Consider the following 25,808-nt stretch of genomic DNA (forward strand, 5'->3'; position numbering starts at 1 on the left):
AGAATATAATCTTTAAGTACAGGCAGGTCAAATCACCCTATTTGTGTGACACATTTCTTTATGCCTGAGCTCTACTAGTCCTTCACTGCAAAGATACACTACCAGTCACAATGTTTTGCACACCACAGGCTTTTACCACTTTCCCATTTATTTCTGTGCTTTAACTTTAAATGCACTAGTTAACTGTTTCATCCCACAAAACAGAGAAGTATTTAGTTTTCCTTGTAAAAACAATGCTTCAAATTTTCTCTGCTGTTAAAATGGCTAGAGGTTGTTACTTTGATGCATTGACAATATGACATTTTCCTGCTAATAAAGGTACTCGAAGGGTGAACATACTGCAAATGTACATGTTTCCAACGAAAAATGAGTATTTTTTCATGCATGGACGAATAACCATTAACATAACATTCACCACTGAAGACCATAACTTTTTATGTTGCATTTTCGCTAAAAAAACAATAATTTTGATGGTCTGGTCTTCATTGTGAAAAAAGGGCCATAGGACTTCCACAGCGACATTTTTGCGTCTATTGTGCTAAATGGCAGTTAACGTGATGACAGCAAAATGAGCGCAAATGACGAATTGAACCACCAGACAAAACAAATCAATTGTTGCATTTAAGGCTTCAGATATGCTGGGTCATGTAAATGCCAATTTAGCTTGAGACAACAACAGTAAATCGTCAGATGAGACAAACCCAACATGAGCCGAAAGTTTTTATGAGGGCCAAGTACTGCGTTACGATGTGTAGCTGTGTTACGATAAAATGGCTACTGTGTGTCTGTAGGGTGGGTCAAGCTACTGACAGAATGAATGTTACATGGCTGGTCCAGCCAGTAACAATTAGCTCAGTGTATGGGACACGAGACTCCATGTTTTCCCTGGAGAAGCGCCCGAACATAAAAATATAAATATGGCCCAAAAATAAAACTCATTGAAAATGGAGAAAAAATGTTTTCAAATGACTGACTTGGTTATAATTTCAAAGAAGCTTCAGAGTTACATGTTCATATGCAGACATAGAACAGCATGACCATACAAAAAAGACTGATACTCTTCTGACATGTTCCACAGCGGGGCACGTTCACTCACAAGAAGGATAGCCAACCCCAGGCTTCCATCCTTGGAAGGTCAAGTAAATATATATTACCCTAATAAATTTATTTTTTTTTGTTATTTATTCAGATCATCTATCTCGCATGGCAAATGTGAGATACACACACAATAAGTTTGATCAGAGTGTTTAGGCAATGGGATTTGAAAAGATTACAAATGTGACTTGAAAGGACTCTTCCATCATCATTTTTCTACAAATAATTCTTAATATAAATTCTAAATAATACACAGGAAATATATAATAAAGCCAACTATAATTTGGGCGAGAGGAATCCCAGAAAGGGGCCTTGCCACCATATATCTTGACCGACCGTCACTTAATGGCCCAAGCAGATGTTTGTAAATCATCTCCATGGAGACATGCACTGATTTATCAGACAGCAAATAAAAGCAGCTTGATCAGTGGTTTTCCAAGACATTTTATAGGGGAAGCAGTGTGCCCGAAAGTGCTTTGAAATGTTGGCTACTAAAGTCAAAACAGTTCAACTTGACAAGCAACTACTCCCCAATGAAGGGTTGAGGTACCAAAAACCTGGCAGCCCAGCAAAGAGAATTAAGATGCATAAAACAAAGATATGTCTGGCAGTTGATTGTTAGTTAATTTTCAATTCGCTTTCATTTTGGTGCATTACAATTAGATGCACAGGCACTTATAATTCATAGGATCACTTCAGTCACGCATCCCCGATCATCTAGATCTTCAAAAGTAGCCTTTTGGGAGCAAGTAGATCACATTCTGTCCACAGACGTGCAAAAAAACAAATAAACTTGATTATTATTTTCCTATAAAAAGTGCAAATACCATTGTGAGAATACGGACTGTGGGGCGGAGCTTATATTTCAGCTTCCAGACCTGTGCTTAAATGGGGAGGCTGCAGAGTATGTCCCGTTTCCAACAGTAACCTATATTATGGTCTCCTAAAAGAAAAACACCCCAGGACTAATATTCAATAACCATGACATACATTTCCCTGCATAAGTCACTTCAGAATCAGCAATGGATTCGGTTTACCTTTGTGATTCTCTGCACTACTCAAGTAATGGAGGCCTGTCCATTGGGGCGATTTTTCCATCTCTAGACCGTTCGCCACTTCGGTTACGAAACGCAGCTCATGCTGTATGCCTCTGACCTCCTCTGAAGTGCCTGAATGCATTTCCAGAACATTTCTGAGGTTTTTTTTTTTTTTTTTAAAAGTCCTTCAAAGTCGTTTCTCTTCTGCAACTGTTCTGGCTCTCTCAGCAAAGCGGTGCCGGTCTTCCATACAGCGTACGACTCGGTGGGAGTCACCCAGGTAGGAGAAGATAAAAGATTGGGGTACACTCTAGACAGGACTCTAGAGTGAGAAGAAACCCACACTACAAACCTAAGGTGAGATTCCAACCCTCAACCCTGGAGGTGTGAGGCAAGAGTGCTACCCACTGCGCCACCCAAATACTGTATGGAGATTCAGAAATATATAAGCCAACGGAAATATCACTAAAGCACTACAAACTAAAACTACCAAATTGGCATTCTACCAATCAGACAGACTGTCGCGTGATTGGCGTATGGAACTCATCAAGCAAATCTGGTATAATACAATTCAAGGACACTTTGGAAAGGCAGATTCACCTGTGAATTTCAAGCTATTTTTTAGCCAAAAATCTGCCTACGAGAAAAATGCTAGAGGGCCCACCATAAAAAGCAGCTGTCACAGAGCAGCTATATGTGTTTCTGCATACGGTATAGGTCAGGGGTAGGGAACCTGATCCATGGAGAGCCGCTGTGGGTGAGGGTTTTTGGGGTGGCCTCTCAATCAGCCAATAACAGTGGATTCCAAGGACTGGAGTTGAGAATCGCTGCTTTATTATTGGCTGACTGAGAGGTCATCCCAAAAACCCGCACCCACAGCGGCTCTCCATGGATCAGGTTCCCTACCCCTGGTATAGGTGCATGACAAACAAGAGAACATATAAAGAGTGACATGACTTTTATAAGCATAAATATAATCCTCAGGCAGTAAAGGTGGCGGAGGTGTGACACTCTGCCACTTCCAAGCTCAGCTTTGGGGGGAAATTTCTTAAGCACAATTATTAAAAGGTAACAGTAAACAGAATAAATGTAATACAATATTAGAGAAATCCCATGTAGAGTTATGATGTATTTTATAACACAATGCAAACAGAAACTCAATGTTTCAGAAAACTGTTCTCATGACAAGAATAATGACAATGTTACGTATTTATTATCAGTGTGAAAGATTCCATTAAATTAAAGCCATGCAATGTTTTAAAAAATGTAAAATACAATAATAAAATCAACTGGTCTCATTAACAAATGATAATATTATTGGGTAGACCGGCAGAATGGTAACCTTCAGATTTATTTGCCAATTATATTTCCTGGAACATCTGTTGTACCTTTGAATAAGGCACCATAACCTGAATTGCCAAATGTAAATGTAAACAGTTCGATAAATGAGCAGGGGAAGCTTTTATCCAAAGCAACGAGACTGATAATATATCACAAGCATAACTGACATTTGTTCAGCTTAAGATGCTTAAGTCTTACCAACAAACTAATAAACAAACTCTACACATAACCTCCGAGCAAGTCTTTAGTTTTTCCTGTCTGAAATCATTCTCCTTTGACCGACGTTATTTGGTAACTTTGCCTCCGAGTATTAGAGATGGCTTCCAAGCATCTGCAAGTGGTTTTCCCTTCTAAAGCGATTCCTTAGTGTTCCACTAAGAAACAGCAAAGTAAGCTAATGCTTGCCTTTGCCAAATCTACGCCATTGGAAGCTAGTTACTAATTTAAGGTATTAACCATATGTATTTCAAAGACAACCTATCATCAACCATGCAGCCTGTCCTCCCTGTTTTGATTGAATTTGTATTGTTTTATTTTTATCGTTATTGAAACCAAATTAATTTAGTTACTGTTGTAATTTATTCAGTATAGACTTACTATTCTTATTATTCTTATTATTAATCTTGCATAACCCTAACCCTTGCATAAGGGTTATTCTGCAGTATAAGTCCAAATTAATATTTCTTTTGGTTTCTTTGATGCAGTGACCTTTTTTCCAGATGTCCCTTGTATATACATCTGTCAGTGACGACTTTCCTGTATTACTAAGTGCTGTTTTTTTTGTTGGTAAGAAGCCTGGAATACCTGGAAAGCTGGTGTAGATTTTGGAACATGGCGTTCATAGGCTTTTAAATCCAAGGGGTGTAAAAATGGACAGAAGCCGCACATGAGGTGGTTTATCATGACAGCCTAAATAAACCTGTCAACTGACAGTAAGCAGAAACCACCAGACTCCCGCTTTGAAGATAAGAGGGTGACCCCAGTCCCAAGCAAAGTAAGCATTTTTTTTGTTTGTAATTATTACATTGTGGGGACCAGAGTTCCCCACAATATGATAAAAAGGTCTTTTTACCTTGTGGGCAGCTGTCTTTCCTGCTGCCCTGTGTGCGAGAGTGTGTGTCTGTGGTCCAGGTATACGGCATACATTACATTGTGGGGACGAAATAAAATGTGATAAAAACCTGTTATTCTGATGTTGTGGGGAACATTTCTCTCAGTCCCTACAAGGGGAAATTCATATTTATGATAATCTGTGACTGAAATAAAAAAAAACTAAAAATGCCAAAGATCATTTTTACCCCCAGTAAAAAAAGTTACTGATATCTTGATGGATGGCTAGATGAACACCACTTCAGTTCCTAGACACCTAGCCACTCCACTTATTTGTTTAATTTCACCAACATTTCAATTAATTCATTAATTTAATTAGTTTAATAACTCCATGAGGCATTGATTATTGGCTCAACCTTGCATGGCTAACCCAGCCAAAAAAAATACAATTGTGTATTAGATGCTTGGTGCAAATACTGGGGTGACTTTAGGAGAGGTTTAGAAATGGCTAAGCCGACACACTTTAACAGACATAATATCATGGTTTTACACCCGCATGAAGATTATTTAAGCATGCTGTCTAAGACTTTTGCACAGTGTTGCCTCAGCAGCCAACATCATTTGGTTCCACCTTGTACTCATCCTGGTCTTCACTGAGTGACACTCTCCTAATAAACACAATATGCTAGGAGAATACGATCATCTGATTAACGAGTCGACTGTCAGTGTCCACCCCATTATTCACAGCTGTTTGAGCTGCCCCATTTTGCTATAGGTCGCTATTGAGATGGTAATAAAATCCATATGCTGGCCCAGAAAACGCATCGGAATCATGCAGCCGTGATCTCAGAAGATATTTTTGGGGAGGAAAGTCGCCAGTGACACACCACCATAACTCAACACAAGGAGCAAGAAAATGCGTGCAGACGAAGCCACAACGGGAGAGTCATTTTGCAAAAATGTCAATAACAAATAAATGAAGGCCTCCCTCAGCGTGCAAGAGCGCAAAACACCGGAGGGAACAGTCAGGAAGCAGAATATTGATCTGCACAGCCCAATCTTTCTCAAACCACAGTAGCCGCATGAATTACACAACAGAATGCAATGAAATCGCAACAGTAGGGTCGTTGTTATCTGTGCAAATGTATTTGCTTCTGTTAAGTTTTATGAAGAGGACTGGGTGCGCCAAATATTTCGGCAGTTTATGTCACACAGAAACAGACAAGAAAAGCCCTTTATTCATCACTTATGCTCAAACACCAAACATTTCAAATAATAAATAAATAAATAAATCCAAGAAGCACTATGGAATAATATCCACATTTTCTGTCATCTGTACTGTATACCCTATGATGATCTGTCGTGTACATGCGCGCATTGTATTGTATTCTTTGAAAGAAAGAAAGAAAGAAAGAAAGAAAGGTCCAACCACTCCCCTCCCCTGGCTATGCTGACCAGGATGAGAGGTTAGAAGACTGATGAATGAATAACATCCGTCTAATGTACTCAATGTCTACCTCCACATCTACACATCTACCACCAGGAGCTTATGCGGAGTTTACTTGTTCTCCCGTATTTGCTAATTTTTCTGTCATGAAGATTCTGTCCAGAAGGGGCACTATAGCTCGGATTTGGGCACTCAGATTCTTTCTGCAAAAACAGAGGAAAAGCAGGCTTCTTCCGATAAAAACATACACCAAGCAGCGAAAGTTATGTTAACAACACTGAAGTAGCTACAGCTAATCCCTTCACCAAATGCTGAAACAGATCCTCAAACTATCTCAAAAACTTCATCACAGCAAAAATCTCTTCTTGGCGGCAAGTTTTTTTTTCCTAGATGGTTATGTTCTGCGGACTGTTGCCCATCAAAAGGGCCACTCGCATCCAAGCCCTGACTTTAGAGAGATCTCAAAATAATGCAACGGCAATTGGCACAAGCTAGCAAGGATCATTATTATTATTATTATTATTATTATTAAAGCCAGGTCACAGATACGGTACATAGGTACTAACCCAGCAGGAAGAAGAGACACATTTAGTTGTTCTACCCTACTAGTCAGGTACAGAACAACATTTGTGTACAACAAGCTTAGTGCCTGTATCAGAAGATCCACTGGCATAACAAAAAAAAAACCCATCAAAAACTGCAATCATGTAAAAGAAATCACTTTACTGTGAAGGCACCTAAGTAAATTCCTCATGTGAGGACAGTGTATCGGTTACACGCCTACACAATTCCCAAGCGTTCAGGATAAAGTCTGCAGAACCTATGAAAACCCTAGTGTAAAACCCCCGTGCCAAGCCGTCAGTTTTGCTCTGTCCTGTGTTTTGTGCTTTAAGTCCTGTGAAACCCCCCCCCCTTTGCCATTTGCTGTTCGCATGTTGCACCAAGAGCCTGGGGGACACCATTTCATACCACTGGATACTGGCATAGGAACGGTATGACAATAAAGTCCACATGACTTGTCGATACTCTTGCTGAGCTTCTCTCAATCTACAAACTGGGTACTCATCCATGTAGTAACCTTCAATGTGTAGGGAACTGACAGATATAGTCTCTCAGACAGCCAGAGGAAATGCTCCTCACTGAATTCCTCCTAGCCTCCGCCATGAACAAGCGTATAAAGAGCCGAGTCGTCCATCAGGAGGAATGGCTTTGTTGGCTTCTTATGTAATGAGCCTTGTTTATACTCCATGTACAACTTACCTAGTGTAGATTTCAGGCTTGCATTATATTACTCAGACACAAGATGATGAGCTGCAAAACCTCCTGTAGAAGGTCCACAGTGACCTGGTTCATGTCAATATTCTGGACCAAAGAGAAAACACCAACATGACAGATCCCAGGAAGGACCACAGGACAACTAGGTTTGACACAACTTAAATATCTTAGTAGAGAAACAAACTGAATTTCTAAAGCTGACAAAAACAAACTTTCAGCAGCACAGAACCTACAAGCCAGTAGAGTGCAAACACCTAAATTCAAAATCAGTAATAAGTGCTTAGACTGACTTTTTTGCCTGGCATTCTAACTTTAATAAAGTATTAATAAAGTATTAAAGTCCATTTTAAGAAGCAAATTCGATCAGGAAAATTATATTATAGGAAAAGTTTTATATTTGATGTCAGAAATAAAAATAAGCAAAAAAAAATATTTAAATTATTAAAGAAAACATATCTTGATTAATATTTATCCATCCATCTTAACCACTTATCCTGGTCAAGACCATGGTGTAGTTTTATTTTATATCAGAAAACATATTTTAAGGTCTAATTTGTAACATTTAAAAACATAACACAGCACAATCGTTTTCAGAATATATCCTGATACATGAACTATGATTATACTAACAATCACTGAATCCATGTGTACCTATAAAAAAAAAAAACCTTGTTTTTATTCAAAGACTGAAAACCACTAAATCTGACCATTGTGATGGGATGCACATGAAAACCTCTGTTCCCGAAAATGGAAGGAAACGGACATGTCTGGACATGTCATCTGTCATATACAGAGCAAATACTGTCAAATTTACAGAATGACAAAATTAATGGGAAAACAGTCTCACGGCTTTCCGTGTCTCTAGTCTAGTCAGCAGTTTTCCCCCAAAACCATCCCGAAAGCCTGAAACCATGACCAGATCTGCCGACAATTCTCATGGTACCATGGCTACTTCCTAATAAATTTCCCCAAAAAAATCACTTGAACACCTCCAATATTCCCAGCGCACGTCCCTGAACGTGAGGGGAAACTTCTGTTTTACCAATCAAGCCATCCCACAATTCCTACAAGAGTGAAATTCCATGGCCATTTGCCAGCACATCGTCCAGGAACGCCATCTAGAAAATAGCCCAAACACAAACAACAGAGTATCAAACTCAAAGGTTTAATACAGCAACAGGCTAGATGTCTTCACGACCTAATGACAATGGATGATTACCTCACAAAAAAGAAAAAAAAAAGAAAGTGGTCCTCTTCAATTAAAATGGTAGATGACAAGCAAATATCTACTCGTTGGTATGAAATAGAGAGCAGAGCAAGGCAATTTATAAAATGGAAAGTTAAAAAAAAAAAAAGTCCCATACTTAATTCTAAAATGTAAAAGGCCCCTTTCAAGTTAAGACAGAAAGAAACTCAAAGAGCAATAGTGGCTAGCTTGACAATTCAGATGAAGCTTTTAGGTATCTTTTTACTCAACTACGATGAAATATGTGGAGGACTGCAGGATTCCAAAAGGACCACAATTTGAGTTTGTCTAGAGCAGTGTTTCCCAGTCCTCGGGGACATGCAGACGGTGCACATAGGGAGCTGTGAGGGAGCAAAAATGTGAACTGTTTGGTTGGGAGCTGTGAGGGAGCAAAAATGTGAACTGTTTGGTTGGGAGCTGTGAGGGAGCAAAAATGTGAACTGTTTGGTTGGGAGCTGGGAGGGAGCAAAAACTTGGGACTAACCATCTGTGGGTCCCCGAGCAGCGGGTTTAGAAACACTGGTCACAGCCATCCTCAATCCTCAGCTTGTTTTGGTGGCTTGTTTTTCAGGCTGCTCTTAGCTCAATATGAGCCATCACTTCAAAAGTCGCCTCCCTTACATTTCCATCCATGTTCCTCACTGCAGTCCTGCAGTACCGTCTCGTTTCCTCGTCTATTGACTTCGCGCCAACCCTTCTGCATGGATTTTTCCATGTCTAGTTTCCATACCCTCACCTCTATGTCGCACCATCAGCATGAATCCCTCTGCAAACAGACCCAAGAAAAACTATACAGAAGGGTGTAAATGGAGGTATAAATTAGGAGTAAAAATTTCAGGGCAAAATAAAGTAGCTTCAAGCTAAAAGTTGTGGATAAAAACCAAAAAAAAAATCCCAAGGACACGGAACACTTTTCAACATGTTTAGAAGGAAAAAGTTGTCTTTTAAAAAGTGGCTTCCCTTAGTTACGGCTTTCTCTATTTCAAGAGTGAAACCTGTCAGTAATAAATAAAGTCTATCCTGAGTTCTTTAACAAGGGCTTATCAAGACTTTTTAATCTTAGACTTTTCCTTAGAGGTATTTCTCACTTGAAGGCTAACAGGGCTGGCAAAACATCATCTAGTCTGTGGATGGATATTGGATATTTTAAATGTACGAACTGCTGTGATGGGCTGGCCCCCCATCCTGGGTTGTTCCCTGCCTCGTGCCCATAGCTTCCGGGATAGGCTCCGGAACCCCCGCGACCCAGTAAGATTAGTGGTTTGGAAAATGGATGGATGGATGGATGGATGAATTGTTAATAAAGCACAAGAAAATCGATCTGTATGAATCACTTACAGCTTTTGAGAACAATTCTTAAATAATAAACATCAACAAAAAAAGTTATTCAATGTCAGACACACTTCAAAAAAATATTTTGCATGATATCCTCTGCATCTTGTTCAATGCATCTGAACTAAAAATAAAGATACATTTTTTTTGTTTATTACATATAAAGACTTTAAAACAGGTAAGAGAATAGGATGTAACTTAGATGTTTTCAGGACTTCATATACATATATACATATATATATATACACACACACACATACACACATACACACACACACACGTATTTGGGGTTGACATAAAAACTACTCATTGTAACGTGCAATTTGGAGAGAATGGTCTAAGAGGGTTTGCACACACAATGCATCCTGTTATTACTTTTCTGAAGCCATTTGGGGTTTTGAAGTTAGAATGATCTATGATGAGAATGATACATTTTGTTTAAGACACACAGAAAACAGGCAGGTGCCCAGAAAGAACTGGAAATTTTTGATAGCGATGGCGGATTCTAAAACCCAGTCATGGACTGATCTGTCTCCCAAACAGGAAATTTCTACAGACAGCACAAAAGGGCAGAAAACATTGGTAGCAGATTTCCTTGAACGGCAGTTTTCTTTCTTTTTTTTCCCCTGGTGAGTATAATTGCAGGCACACCTGTAGTACTGCTTTTCCAGATGCAGACCACTTAGCCTCATTCCTGGGATGTTTACTTCAGGGGCCCCTGCTTTCCATTTTCTGAGGTGCAAGAAAGGGGGGAGAGTTTGCAGCCGCGCAGTAAGGGAGGCCTTAAGCTGAGCACTTCTTCTGATTAAAAGGTGAATCTGAGGTTGATCATTCTGTGTCACTGCGCAGCTAGGAGCCGAGGCACAAGCGTCCCAGAAAATAAACATTCAGTTGCTCTCCCTGGAGTTTCCAGTCATGCATATGCAATTGAACTGCTTACAAACTGAGACATGCTCTCGGCTTTGTGCAAGTCAAGATGCCTCTTATTCCGCCAGAGCCAGATAGTGATCTAAATGGCAGTAACTGGTAACGTACAGATACGTCTCCCACTGCAGGCCCCTCAGGCCTGACTCATCTTTACCAGGAAGGATGTAAAGACCAGGTGGATTAAGTTTTACCTCAAGTAAACCCCTGAAAGATAAACAGCATCATCTCAAAGACAAATATGGACTCGTAAAAAATGAGTGCACAAAGCCCCCGCTTGATTATTTAAAAAGTAACAGGTCGTTATAAACCCCTGAATGGGTATGACCGTCATTTAAAATGCATTCAGCTACATCCTGTGGAAACAGACACAGATACTGTAAGGGCATACAGGGTATGTCAACAGCAGCAATAAACAAGAGTCTGGAAATTTTTACTCGCCATTAATTAATTTAACGCACAGGTAATCGAAGCCGCACTGCGTCTGGCCTATAATTAACAGTCACAATAGACTAATAAACATTTCAACGAAAGAAATATAGGGAGAAACAAGGAAATATATGTCCAGCGCAATAAAGACTTTGCATAACACACTGGCAGCATTAGCGTGGGCTTCAGCTAGCCTCAGGCGACCCTAAATGAGAAAAAGATGTGCCGTGTGCCTTTACTTAAGCACATTCTTTTAAACGTTCCCAACTTATTTTGCAATGTTTTTTTTTATAAATTAAAATTTCCATTTACAAGATTACCTTTTTTTTTTTTTTTTAGAAGAGGAGGTGGATCAGATTATCTGAGACAAAAAGAGTCTCCCCCAGCCCTAAATAAATCGTACTGTCTAAGTTCAGGAACTCATACTTGTACTGAAGATGCCTTCCCACTAACGATGATTAGCGATCAGAAACAGCCCTTTCCTCCTCCAGTTCCCTCTGTCCCCGCCCTCCACTCGGCATAAAATACCAAGAAGTCACTGCCTAGGGGACTGGTTTTATTCCCTCCCATCTCACTCCCTCCAACTCCCCCCGACGGCCAGTACAGGGTTAAAGTTGGTTCCTTAAACTCCCGCATAAGAATCTCCTGGCAGCTACTCGTGAAGGCTTTAAATACTGATTTGACAGATCACATTCTAACTTGCAGGCACCAAGGAAAGGTCCCCGGGCTGCCTGCACCGCCTGCGCTGCCACTGCCGCACTCCGCTCGACTTCGAACGGCGGCCAACGTGCCCTGGAGCCTCCCCACCACGATGATCACGCAAAGAACCTTACTCTTCTCCTTCATATTCCTGCCCTGGGTTCTTTCCTCTTTGGAACAGCCTTTCAGCTTTAAGGAGGATACACTATTCCATGATGATGCACGCGCAACCGAGGTAGACAAATACTTTTTTGAAATTCCTCAATCTCAAGCGTCTGTGTTATTCATGATTTATGTATTTATTTGCCGGTCATCCCACCAACAATATGAGTACATCTAATGGGTGCTTGCAGGGCAATGTACTTCTTTCATTGGTATCATACATCTATGTCATTCATAATTTTTTATTATTGTTATAATTGTCGGGCATCCTGGCAACAACATATGCTTGCATGGCAATACAGCTACGTTTTGTACTTGATAATATTGGTTGACACGGGTCGTAATGTTCAAGATTACATCTAATTACTGCAGAATATAACATGCAGTGACATTACATGAAAAATCTTTCATTTCTTGAGATATTAGCATATCATATTATTACAAAGATACATGTATTTTTTTCTCGTTTGTAATATACAAATAGATTCATAAACGTACAAATTATTTCTATAACCTTACATAGGTCTTCACTGAGTTTATAATTTAACTACATGGATATTAATTTAATGGATGGAACATCATAGCTGTACACACATGACTAAAAATATTTATATAGGTGTGTATACTACAGGGCTTGAAAACTAGGTGACAATTTCCATTCTTTTGAGGAGTGAAAGTCCTCATAATGCTTGGTGATCCATCCAAACCGAAATGTGAGAGGGCGGAGAAAATGTTCGCTGGACACCAGTCATGGCCAAGCCCAGAGACAATCACGCATGAGCCCTCACAGCTGCTGCTGTGGTACACTGAGCATGCTGTCGTGTCTTTCTGGACCGTCTCCATCTTTGCAAACAGCAGTTCCCTTCTTAAATCTGGGCCTCTGATCTGGGATCAGTCAGCCAGCTGGTGTGCCTGGGAAATGCTGACACCTGTTATTGCTTGCTCGCTGGACTATGACTAGGCGCCCAAAAAGGCCACCCAAATGTGCCTTTCCCAAGGGCACGGGCTGCCGGTGTACCATCTGGTATTTCGAACAACCCTACAATCAACTAAAGACCCTCGCAGGAGTTTCTTCCTCTTTCAAAATGATACACTTAAGACAACAGAGAGTTGTCTTCTGTCTGAGCTATGCCAGATGAGTGCTTTTTGTTGGATTGGGGCCACAATAATAACACTAATACAAACAGTGTAAGTTCACCACACAGCACTGGGGCTATGGCAAGTAACATATGAAGTGTTTACAAAGTAACTTATTTGTCTCGTGATCACGTCTCAGGCTTAGCTATGCTCTCAATTATTATTTTTACAGATAAATTAGAATAATAATAATGACCAAATAATGAGGTTTTCATTTCAGGCAGCACATCAGGAATTGGTGGGAGGTCAAACCCGGAATCTGTTTACGGTTTCTCCAAATGCATGCGGGTCGTCAGGCCTGGACTTCTGACTAATCCTGAAACTGATTAACAGAAGGAGGCCGCCGATTTCCCACCTGCTGACTTGCCGGACGACCCCTTTGGAAACCCAGCTGTAGGGGAAAGCAGTGGTAAGTTGGCCTGACTCCCGGCTCGCCACCAGACAGGCTTGATTTATTAGCTCTGTGCAGTGTGCGCTAGCGGTCACATGTCGGTTACAAGGCGGCCAAAGGGAACCCACCAGACACTGCTCGCATACATGCCAGTGTGTATATTTCTCCCCATGAGCCCAAGTACGTGCTGCTTTCTTGAATACTCACCAGGTGCTTGGCTGTATAGCCATGAGCATTGTGTGTGTGTGCGTGTATTTTTTGTGAGTTTGAATCTCCCAAGGGCCTCTTTCTTCCCTGACTCATGGCAAACATTTCAGCGCAGCCCACCATTCTTCTGACTTGCTACAGTAGCGTTTAACAGCTATGATTATTTGGCACTGTGATCAACCGGAACACGTTCCAAAAACATTCTAGATTATTCATAACAGCTCTGGAAAACACTTCAGCAATTCACAGGTGGGCTGACTTTTATAGGCCAACTATAAAGAATGTGCGCAGTACCACAGCAATACTTGCATGTTTAGAAACAGATGTTAATGGTGTCCAAACAACTGCTGAATTGTTTTATTTTCCAAAAGAATGCCATTGCACATCCGGTCCCCCACGAACAGCAATTTCTTGCCTTCGTAAAAAAATATTTTCATAGCATCAGTATAAAGCTTCACAAGCAAAACCTGGCTGTTTTGTCTTTTCTATTAGTTCAACACAATCACAAAGACCATATTTGACCTATTGCAGATCTGCCCACATGTCTGCTGTGTGTGTGCCTGACCGGCTCAGTCTACTGCGAGGAGGTGGTCCCAGACATGACCTCTGTTCCCGCCCTGCCCAAGGAGACCTCATACCTATATGCTCGCTACAACAAGATCAAAAAGATCACGGCCAAGGACTTTGCGGATATTTGTAAGCAGTCTTGTAATAATGCCATCAGTTTCTTAATATTCAGGCATTTCAATATTCAACATTATCTGCCGAAATGAAAGATACACTGGAGAAGTTTGTTGCTGTAATTCAAATTTGATGTGCTCATTGATAAGAATAAACGTGCTAACGTAGAGCATTTTCTTCTGTATAAACAAGAGACACAGGTACCTCTAATAGAGGTCAGAGCATTCACTATTAATTGGCTGAAGAATTTTCTAAAAACTGTATATGCATCGGTTGATTCCTAGTAACTTTGAAAAGAATCGACCTGACGGGAAACGTGATAACGGAGATCGAGGATGGAGCCTTCAGCAAACTCAACCAACTTGAGGAACTCACACTCGCTGAGAACAGGCTAGTCAAACTTCCCATGCTGCCAGCGAAACTGAGCTCCTTCAATGCGAATTACAACCGGCTTAGAACAAAGGGCGTGAAGGCCAATATATTCAAGGTAAATATGACATAAATACACATTGTATAAACATAAAGAATACCCATAAATATTTTACGATAATTCATAAAACTGGATATGGCATTATTTTGTCAGAATTAATAAAATTCAGATTCCAGGGAGGGCAATGATGGGTGATGAAGACTAGAGTAAATCAGTTTGCCTGCTTTCCTTCTGCAGAAACTCAACAAGCTGGAATACCTCTATTTGGCTAACAATGAGCTGGAGGCCGTCCCACAGCTCCCAGAGAGCTTACGCACTCTGCATCTACAAGTAAGTTATCCATGGCTGGGGCCCCAAAGTTTTACGGCAATCTTACTAGTAAAGAGCATCCCAAACTCCAAAAGCAATGCATCTCAATGCAATGCAATGAATCAGTATTGTACATGCATGGCATTCTACAGGTCCACAAATCGTCAACAGATTATGCTTTGGTCATTTACCCTCATTCCAGATGGCAGGTTCTCTCACTATCCAATAGCCTGAAGACTTATTTTCATGCTAATCACATACACACTGCTGCACCCAAAGAGAGGAGAGGATCAACACATCTTAAAATTATTCTGGCTACACAACACAATTCTACTCAACCTCCGTTGTGTCTTTGCATGCAGAACAACAACATCACGACCATCAGCGATGAAACGTTCTGCAAGGGCAACACAACCCATTACATCCGGGAAAAAATGAACGAAATCAGACTTGATGGTAACCCAGTTGGCTTAGCCCAATACCCAAACAGCTTCATTTGCCTGAAGTCGCTGCCCGTTGGACGATACTACTGAAACACGTCTGTACATAGCTTAATTAAAAGTGAATTTGGAGAAACCCAGTTTAGCAAAGTCAAGTGAAGTCAAGTATGTCTTCCAAACTAACTGCATAACTACAAACAGATACGTGCAATTTACCCAGTAGCTTTTTAGGGTTTTTTTTCTGAAAGTTAGCCTTTAATTTATGCAGTGTTACTATTCTGTTCTACATTTGGCATCAAGACATTGTGCAAGTCATGTAATTATCAACTTGTTGGATTTTGCTATTGTCGTTCAGACTTCCTTGACTTACGAAACAGACTAGAAAAACTTACATTCTGAATAACATTCCAGGATCCACCTTCTATTGTAAATACACCCATCTTTTGTTGATTACTGTTCCTGTCCTCTCATACCAAGAGGTAAAAGCTTTTCGTTTTTCCTGGGGTTTCTGTGAATGACCTTAATTTCAACTTTTATTAATTCCAAGAGCAAAATGTACTTACTAGGTATGTGTAAGACACTTATTTTGTAATGTGAATTACTCAAAGAGATTCATCGAGAAGCTATGACACGTGTTTTCCCCCCACTTGATTATTTCTCTAAACTTGCAAGTAATAAATTTAGAAATGACTACCTATGTGAACAAGTAGGCGGTACGGTATAACGTTTGTGATATAGCTAATTTTGTTTAATTATTTTAATAAAATGAACTTTTTTACATTAACAAACATGTTTCAGGGAGGTCTGTATCCTTTGAGTCAGTCTCAGCAGTCTTAGGTCAGTTTTGTAACCAGTTCTCACTCTGGACTGTGAGAAAGTTCCGACTTGGAACCTATGAGTTGATGTGAGAATTCTGCTGATCATTTTCAATATGAAGGGATTTCTATTAACAACGAGCACAGCTGATCCAGTCCAAAAATTTACACACAAGCAAATATGGAAAATTGGGTTTAACATTATTCCTTTAAGCTGGCCAAGTTGGCAGCCTAATTATGCATATATTCCAAGTAAATAATGGAATTGTGTCCATTTTGAATTTGCCTTTTGATTCTACATACTTCTTTTTTCTCTAAAGGATTATATTCCCCTTTTAACCAAAAACTATTTTATGTTTCCATCATAACATTTCAGTGACAGAAAGTAAATTATAAAACCAATTATGAACAAGCTATTCAACATTTTTCCCTCTTAAATAAAAAACTCTTATTTAAGCTTTTTCCAAATATGAATAAATTTTATCTACCCAAGTCAACAATAGCAATAAAATGTAAAATACATCTATTAAAGGAAAAACTATGAAATGATCATGAATATCACATGAGAAAATGTCTTACATTAAAGTATGTTTTGCAAAGAATGAACACTGAATTTGAGCCACGAAGTTTCCAGCTGTCCATCACCCCCTTGCCACATAAAGGCCTGCAACCTCATGCCTATTATCTAGCATTCAACTGCATATAACAGAAATGTTTTTTTAAGAAAGTGATATGTTCAAAGGGTTTTCAAATGTCCAGTTCTGAAAAATTTAACCTTACTATAAAAATATCTTAGCTAAGTGTCACTTCAGTAACACTTCCAGGAAAATATTGTCCTGTGCATTTTCCAGCAAACAGGTAGGTTACAGCGTTTGTGCAACATCAGCCCAACTGTTAGATAAAAGTCCTGCTTCACTTAATATTGGTTCTTTAATGCTTCAAAACCACAAGCTGTTAAAACTTTAAACTATTCGCCGGTGGATTCCAACTGCGTTCGGAGCTGGAAATTTGATGGGCGGTTTTGAGAGAGACCACAGGCCCTCTGGCACTGACGGCAGACTTGCATCACCTCAGCAGTGGACTTGCGCCCAGACGTCTGGCCACAGCTATAAAGCTCTCCTGTCAGGTACAGGACCTGACGTTGGGTTCGGGGGCCGTCATTCGCTGCTGGCAGTCGGGTGCACTGTCGACTCGGACAGGACCCCATTCTATTCAGCTGCACTAGCTCTGCAGTTCTGGGTTCCATAAACCCAGCTGCTGTCCTTTATACCACCATTGTGTCCCTGAAGTCATTTATAAAATTCATTCATTTAAAAACTCCAGAGTCATTTGCTTATTTTCTGCATCGCCTTTAACATTTTCACTACAAATACAGAAAGCAGTTATATTTTACTGCAATTTTTTAATTGTCAGACATGTCAAATGAATATTAATTTCTTTAACTTTCATTTTTTTTTATATAAATACATTTCTTTAGAATTTGCAGGCACAAAAACGTATCATCAATGTTATGTTATCAACTTTTATACTCCATTTTCTACTGTAAATCTACAAGCTACTACCATAGTGGCTGTATAACTTTATATTCCAACTTGCTTGTGAAGCTTTATACTGATGCTACAAAAATATTTTTTAGGCAAGAGATTTTCAACTGATGCTTGACTTTCCCTTTAAAGCAGTCAATAAAAGCACATGCCAATGCTCCGTACCAGCAACTTTTTTTTTTATTCCTGGTTTTTCTTAAGATCTTTTTCTGAGCCTTTAGACAAACTGAGAACACAAATGCAAAAGGCTGTTCGATGAACATGAGCAGAACCACAACCCACATTGTCCGCGAAGCATAGTGTGAGGCGGAGCTAAGGACAACAGTTTTTAATTTTCATGGAACCAGCAAGAGAACAAATTAAGTCTTGGGACACATGGAAAAAAAAAATCCTCTCGCGTCTCAGAATGGGGAACCGCGATAGCGGTTTTGCCCCTCCGGTGGAGGAAGCATGCTAAAGATCCACTGGACTGGCTCAGCTAGAAGTCAAACACAGACAAACCTCCCACTTCATGATACCACACGAGTCCGGCCCAATACGGTGGCTTGGAGAATGGGGCAAGGTGGCGGCCAGGTGGCGTCTTACCTGGAAGTGCCTGAAGGTCCGGCTCCGGTGTTCAAACCACTGGGAGAATCGCCGGAGGGTGCGGAAGAATGCTACAAGGCTCCTGCTATCCTCTGCTCTGAAAAAGCAACATGAACAACAGCAGCAGAGCTCAAAATCCATGGCAGCAAATAAACACTTGGACTTGCATGATTTTCCTTTCAACAATTCCATTTTTACTCAAGAGCTACAAACAATGAACCATCAAACCGCCAAACTCAGGCATGCAATGTTTGATGCGCTCATGCTAATAGTTATCTGGTTAGTATACATTATCTTTTACATTTTGAGCCATTATCCCACTTTGTGTCTACTCCAGGTAGTAGGAGGTATAACACAGGTGTGCAGGACACCGGTCCATTCCAGTAGCTTAAATATCAGAAGCTACTGTCAAGTGAGCGAGAAACAGGGTGAGCCAACGCTCGATACAAAACTAATATTCAGCGGCTAATTTCATAGCATTCACAACTGAGGCCGTAAGGACTAGCAAGCGAGTTCCGCTGCAGGAAAACGCATTCAAAACCAATGTGGGTCTGACCGGTGCTCGCTGCAAAGTGGATTATCAGCATTTTCTGTAAATGGCTTCAACAGAAGAGGTTTCTCCTTCTGTTATACAGACATTAAATGACGAGTGTCTGGCAGATGCTAAAGTTTTGTCGCAAACTCAAAAACTTTGCCTTAAGGATGTTTAGTATTAGTCATTTAGGCCAACAGGCAGATTTTGGTAACAGAGGCTTGTTATGGAAGACACACATTTCACATAAACATATGTTATATAATAATTCAGAATTATAATGCATTATTACTTCTGAAAACTGAACATTGAAGTGTTTCTAGGGTTTCACTTTTTATGCATTTCCTGTTTTCAAAAACGACATATTTGTTTGTTGAATTTTACACCACGGAAAAAAAAAACTCTGCCGCCATTTAAAGGCCAGACATTGGCAGTAAATTTTTAAAAGTTTTTATATCATCGGGTTTATTTTGAATTTACCTATTGTAAAAGCTGTCTTTGTGCTGTATAAAAATACACTGCTCAGACTTGTGTCAGAATCATTATCTCCAGTATTTTTCCCTTCTATGAGCCAGGACAAAAAAGCCAGACCAGGCGATGTGATCCAGATGTGTGCAGAGACCAGCAACCCGGTTACGCAGCAAAACGCAGCCTCCACAGAAGGCTGCTACCAAAAAAATGCCATTAACAATGCATTAAACGCAGTGCATTAAACTTATGTCATAGCGTGTCATTCAACACATTCAGCATTTCATTTAAAATTTGCAATTGTTTATTTAAATCTTGTATTAAAATGAAAATAAAAATACGTACTGGCAATATTGATTATTAAAGCGATTGTTAGAAATCAACAACCATCAGTATCTTTTCTCCAATTCGATCCATTCATGTGGATCACCTGAACCCTGAAAAATGCTATATAAATTAATATAAATTTAAAACAATGTAGGGGACATGGGATACTTGTTAGAAAATAAACTATAACACTGTATTATATAATTTTATAACACAATAAACAATGAAAGCACAATATATATTTCAATTAAATAATTTAAAAATTAGCCTCAATTAACTTCTTATTATAGTATTATGAAGCTACATGTTAAATTAGCAAATTAGAAACCCAAATTCTAACAATTTGCAATTTGCAGTGGTGGGTGTAACTAACAGCAGCAATAAAAAAACCTTCAGAGGGCAATAAAACATAAATGCCACTGTTAAAACCGCTTAAAAGGCCACTGCAAAATAGGCACCATTCTCCCACAAGAAGTTCAGTCCATGCCTGGTTCAGAGGACTCAAACAAAGAGTGCCACTCCACCCCAAAATCTTACATAGGCTCAGTCAAGGTTTAGATCTGGTTTTGTGGATGACATCTGGGTCACAATCATAAAAAGTGTCAGGGGACCACAAACGCTCTAAAGGCGAGGTCGCTGCCTTCCTGAACCCCCCCGAAAGAAAAAGGTTACGGGGTCCAGTCAGGAGCACTGACCTTACACCTTTAAGGGAACCAGTGAAAGGACCCTACGGGAAATACATGACAGACCATAAAGGAACAGAGGTACTTTATTCATCTTTGTGGAAAAACTGAGTAGTTGTCTCATACGCTTTATTGGACACAGACACATATTGGGATCAGAGAGCAGGACCAGCCAGTGTCCTACACCCCCTGAGCTGATCGGGGGTTAAGGACCTTGCTCAAGGGTCCAATGATAACAAAATGTCTCTGCCAGCCACAAGATTTGAACTCACAACCTTCTGGCCATAGACGCAGATCCCTAAGTGACTGAGCTGTCCACCGGCCCAAACACGCACCAGACACGGGGCTGTTAAAGGTGAAGCAGAGCCGCGTGGTTCTGCACACCGGCCCAAACACGCACCAGACACGGGGCTGTTAAAGGTGAAGCAGAGCCGCGTGGTTCTACACACCGGCCCAAACATGCACCAGACACGGGGCTGTTAAAGGTGAAGCAGAGCTGCGTGGTTCTGCACACCGGCCCAAACACGCACCAGACACGGGGCTGTTAAAGGTGAAGCAGAGCCGCGTGGTTCTACACACCAGCCCAAACATGCTCCAGACACCGGGCTGTTAAAGGTGAAGGAGAGCTGCGTGGTTCTGCACACTGGCCCAAACACTCACCAGACACGGGGCTGTTAAAGGTGAAGCAGGGCCACGTGGTTCTACACACCAGCCCAAACACGCACCAGACATGGGGCTGTTAAAGGTGAAGCAGGGCCGCGTGGTTCTGCACACCGGCCCCAACACGCACCAGACACTGGGCTGTTAAAGGTGAAGGAGAGCTGCGTGGTTCTGCACACCGGCCCAAACACGCACCAGACACGGGGCTGTTAAAGGTGAAGCAGAGCCGCGTGGTTCTGCCCACGCGTACAAAAACACGAATGGCTAACCAGGCCACATCACACCGAGCCACAAATGACCCAACAAAATTCCTCATCTTCCACAACGCAATCATCTCCATTATTTTAATAGTTACGTCTTCGGCTCAGGTATTGCTAACACTGAATATCAACCAAAATCTAATTATCAGCCGGTAATACTGACCAAATTATGATTCAAAATCTTTTTATTTTTCTTAAACAATCATCGGCCAATATTGAGATGTTAACTGATATGTTGTGCACCGAAGCCACATGTGAGATGTCACAAACACTTGTGTTAAAAAATGTGGTCAAAATAAAATGCAAATGCAAGGATTCCTTCGCTGTTCGGAAACAGACGACTATGAAGTACAGAAATGTATTTATTCCAAACAAAAATCTCAAAATAAAGACAAAAACAAAGACACATAAATATCACTGTTGCGTCTGTCAAATAAAGCAGCCATGATATAAAAGTGTTTTACTCTACTAGCCCCCCCCCCCCCCCCCCCCCCCCCGTTTTACACTGCTCTCAAAACAGAAGGTGAAATTTTAGGAACAAAAACTAAATTTAAAACCTATTTGGCAAATGACCCTAAAAACAGAAGCCTGACAACTACTGAAAGTGCAGTTAATGATAGAAAATAAGAAACATTGCAAATTGCAAAATTTGTATACACTGAGCTGTCTGCCGTTCATTTTAAAGGAAATGAACTAATATTCCCTGGCCTTTCCCCTGCATCACCTTCCCTGTCAGGGGCAAAGCGAATGTTTACATTTCAGCTGTAAATTCTGGGATTCTATGCCACAGCACAACTGAAACTCTTGTGTTGTTTACAGCCAAGGACTACTATAGGTCTCTATTAAAAACCTTGGATTACACTGTTACCCCATTTAAGTATCAAAATACTACATGTGTTAACACGATCAAAGAGATGATATCACTGTTTAACTGCAAACATAACAATAACATGTTAACTTCGACAGCCCTAATTTTGACACGCAATAAAAGTACACTGATACAAACATTATGGTCTCATCCTATATCATTTAAAAATATATCGATATGCTATAAAAACCTGATATACTGCCCAGCCCAAGCACAAAACACTAAATGGAAGCCTGCAAACGTTCATAAACGGATTAATACTAAAGTGTTTAGTAGCATCCAGAGAGTAGCTCACAAAGAGGTTCACAAGAAAAAAACCTTAAAATGTGCACAACCGAACGCACGTCAGACTGCAGCTCAGTTGTTACCCATTAGGGAGTATGAAGCAAAATGATATATCAGGTTGTCAGATTAACACAGAAAAACAACCTAGAAGCATGGAAGAACTGGTCTGGTTATAATTTAGACAAGGATGTAGGCCCCCGAACAGGAAAACAGCCCAGTGACTTACAAACTGTCAGTGTAGTCTACATACTGCACTCCTGTCGGAACTCCTGCACGGAGCAGCTGCTCTCACACCGTGAATCCCCACATGGGAACAACATGGTTTAACCCTCCTTGCCAAGGCTACATCCCTTCCCTCCCCTCCCCCACCTCCATCCCGTATCCGTTTAAGGCGGCAGCACTCCGGTCATCTCAGCAAACTCCACCCTGGCATGTAAACTCAACCCGCATTAACGCACCATCATTTACATTTTTTGTGCAATAAAAAAACATTTTCAAACATTTCAGCAAAATAGCAGTTTTAGTGCTGTACTATGAGTCATGTAAGTAGTAAGCTGAAAGAATGGACTAAAATGGGATGCGTGTCAACTACATCTCATCAGAAAGAGGAACAGCTGTGCACTACATTTATATGGACGAGTTCATCGGATTTCAAAGGCTCTATCGTCCTCCTCCATCAGTCGCTATGTGGGGTCGCCTACTCATACGCCCATACCGATAACCAATATATTGCTGTCTACTGATAACCAATAATGATAACTAGCTAACCTTGAAGCTCCGCAAATCTGTAGTGAAACTGATGTTGGTGACATTACTTCTTAAGATCTTGAGAAGGTGGTAGCAAATACGTCAGCAAAGTAACTGTACCGTAGAGAGATTCCAAGCAGCGAATCAGCTGATGAAATGCCTTGTTCTCCATTGCAGAAAACAGCTGATCATCCAACGTAATCATCTCCATTATTTCAATAATTGTGATTTTAGCTGATAGTCAGTCAGCAGCACCAGAGCTAAAGTCTAAATATCGGCCGGCAAAATCGAATAAGATTGACATACTGGACTGACACCATTCAATTTTTAACAAACATCAGCCAATACTGATATGCCAATGATATGTCATGCATCTCTGCTATTCATTCTCATCACTGTATCTCTTCTCTTGACTTTCAATGCTGGAATTAGCTACCAGACAGAATTAAGACAGGAAATGCAAGAAACCTCTGCCTGCCATTGGTCGAAGGCTGAAGTCTCCTTCAGTGCAGGTCATACAAGCAGTACCAAGAAACCCCAATGAATCTTCTGTAAACTCATTACAACTCAATTTTTATATATTTTTATTGTTTACGTAGCGACCACTATGCCCTGACTGCTACACCACACCTTGATTTGACCTGTAGTTCTCTGGTCTAGCTAGGAGATCTGCAGAAGTCTTGCTTGATGGAGGCAAGCTAAGGGCCATGGCCTCATTGTGCTGTCAAAGGCCAAACAGGTGCACGCGTGTTGCTAGCAGAAAGAACACAGCTACTTGTTAAACCCATGTATTTCTCCAAAGCAGGACCACAAATAAGAAGCCCATGTCATACGAAGATCGACATCTTCTCCATGACGGGCAAGTCGCACTGCCAAACAAAAGATGGTACACCACTGCATAAAATAACTCTCAAAATATAACATCCTTTTCAATTTCCATGTGTCGGCTTTGTCGAGCAAATTAAAAAGGCTGGGCATCACATTCGAGAGATCCACCTGGCTTTTGACCGCTCTGTTGTGTCCATAGTCTGAAGTTAGAAGTACATTGAGTCGCCATGGTCAATGCCCGGTCCTATGCTCAGGAGACACGTCAATGGTCTGTTATGTGCCTTTATGTGATCAGATAATTTTCCACAGGAAAGGAACAAAGCAAGAGCAAGTCTTGAAAACATATCACCATAGCATTACAGAAGATGCCTGGGGATGCAGATACGTTGACGTATCATCAAAAAGGAGACTCCGTTCTGCGGTAAAGCTCGGTTTTACAGCCCTCCTGGCACCGGCCTCTACATCGGGACCATGAGTATTTGAACATATTTATAAAATATATCACCTTGCAAATTAAGACCTGGAGTCTTTTTTTAAGTAAGGGGGGGGGCGCTCATGAGGCCGTGAGAAGTATCTGAAAACCAGGGCAGAAGAAGCTCCACCTCCCCCACCAGTAGAAAACAATGCCTCTTATTATATGGTCCTTTAGCAGGACCGGACGGTGGAGGAACTTTGGTTTCTTTTCATTCCAGGAGAGGAATTCTCGGGATAAAGCTCCCGGAGCGCCTGACAGGCCAGATGTGAGCTCGCGGGCTCCACATCAGCAGCTGCTGATGCTGTCCATGCGTCTCTCCACTGGAACCTTCCGCAGACTGGCCACTCCCGCAGCTGTCAGACCTGGATTCGCTTCACCCTATTAGCATTTGATTTACGCCTATTGCCAAAAGCTATAACAGCTCAGGATCTTAGGAAGCAGCTCAATGCTGGAAAAATCAATATTACATACTTGGTTTATGGGAGGCGTTCAAGCACACAATGATTGTCTAGAAGGCACTTGTTTTGGAGAAGCAATCGCATTCCATCATTTCAAACTAGACAAAAAGAGGATTCTGCACTGCAGTACTTACTGTGACACAAAAGTGCTGATTTCACCAAACTCAGAGCCATCTATGACTATATTAAGGCTGGTGACAGTTCTAGGGCCATTGTTCTCCTGCAAATAAAGGACATTTGCTTTCAGTGAAGTGTTCAGAGAATTCTAAGTAAATGTTTAAGGCAAAACAAAAAGTTTACATTCAACACAACATTAATGTAGTGTGTGGAAATTCCACTGAGGCTACAAGCAAAGCAGCCCTTACACTGGACATATAACCTTACTATTTGCTAAAAAAAATCTATTTTATAAGATCAAAGCTTTTATCAGTTATGCATTTGTCCCATACAAACACATGAATATATATATTAATGCAATTAATTCTATCAAGTGACAAAAAAGTTATATGGCAGCTAAGACAGAAACATTTTCTGGGAAAGTTTTGTAGCAGCATAAAACAAAAAAACGTACGTTCTGCTGAACCACAGCATTAGGTAATGGACATATATCATGCCAAAACAGTCCAGTTTTCTTGGTTTTT

At 40.7% G+C, this 25,808-nt stretch overlaps 2 protein-coding genes across 3 annotated transcripts in view; one reads left to right on the plus strand and one right to left on the minus strand.

Annotated features, from left to right (window-relative positions):
- Positions 1–25,808, minus strand: part of LOC125747153 (centromere protein P) — a 70,585-nt gene that overhangs the window by 42,191 nt on the left and 2,586 nt on the right. The window contains exons 5-6 of the mRNA XM_049021999.1: positions 25,302–25,387; positions 18,577–18,673 (exon numbers count right to left, since the gene is read on the minus strand). Coding sequence (XP_048877956.1) covers positions 18,577–18,673; positions 25,302–25,387 — 183 coding nt within the window. The remainder of the gene's footprint in view (positions 1–18,576; positions 18,674–25,301; positions 25,388–25,808) is intronic.
- ogna (osteoglycin, paralog a) lies at positions 11,620–16,420 on the plus strand. 2 transcript variants are annotated; one of them, XM_049022002.1, is made up of 6 exons: positions 11,620–12,110; positions 13,511–13,583; positions 14,304–14,468; positions 14,738–14,940; positions 15,121–15,213; positions 15,555–16,420. In XM_049022002.1, exons 1-6 carry the CDS (start codon positions 11,988–11,990, stop codon positions 15,723–15,725), a joined length of 828 nt encoding a protein of 275 aa, XP_048877959.1. In that variant the 5' UTR covers positions 11,620–11,987; the 3' UTR covers positions 15,726–16,420. The 2 variants fall into 2 exon arrangements, with proteins under 2 accessions (XP_048877959.1, XP_048877958.1); XM_049022001.1 differs by having other exon boundaries at positions 11,626–12,110; positions 13,508–13,583.

Source organism: Brienomyrus brachyistius, chromosome 8 (genome assembly GCF_023856365.1).
Source record: "Brienomyrus brachyistius isolate T26 chromosome 8, BBRACH_0.4, whole genome shotgun sequence".
Classification (NCBI taxonomy): Eukaryota; Metazoa; Chordata; class Actinopteri; order Osteoglossiformes; family Mormyridae; genus Brienomyrus; species Brienomyrus brachyistius.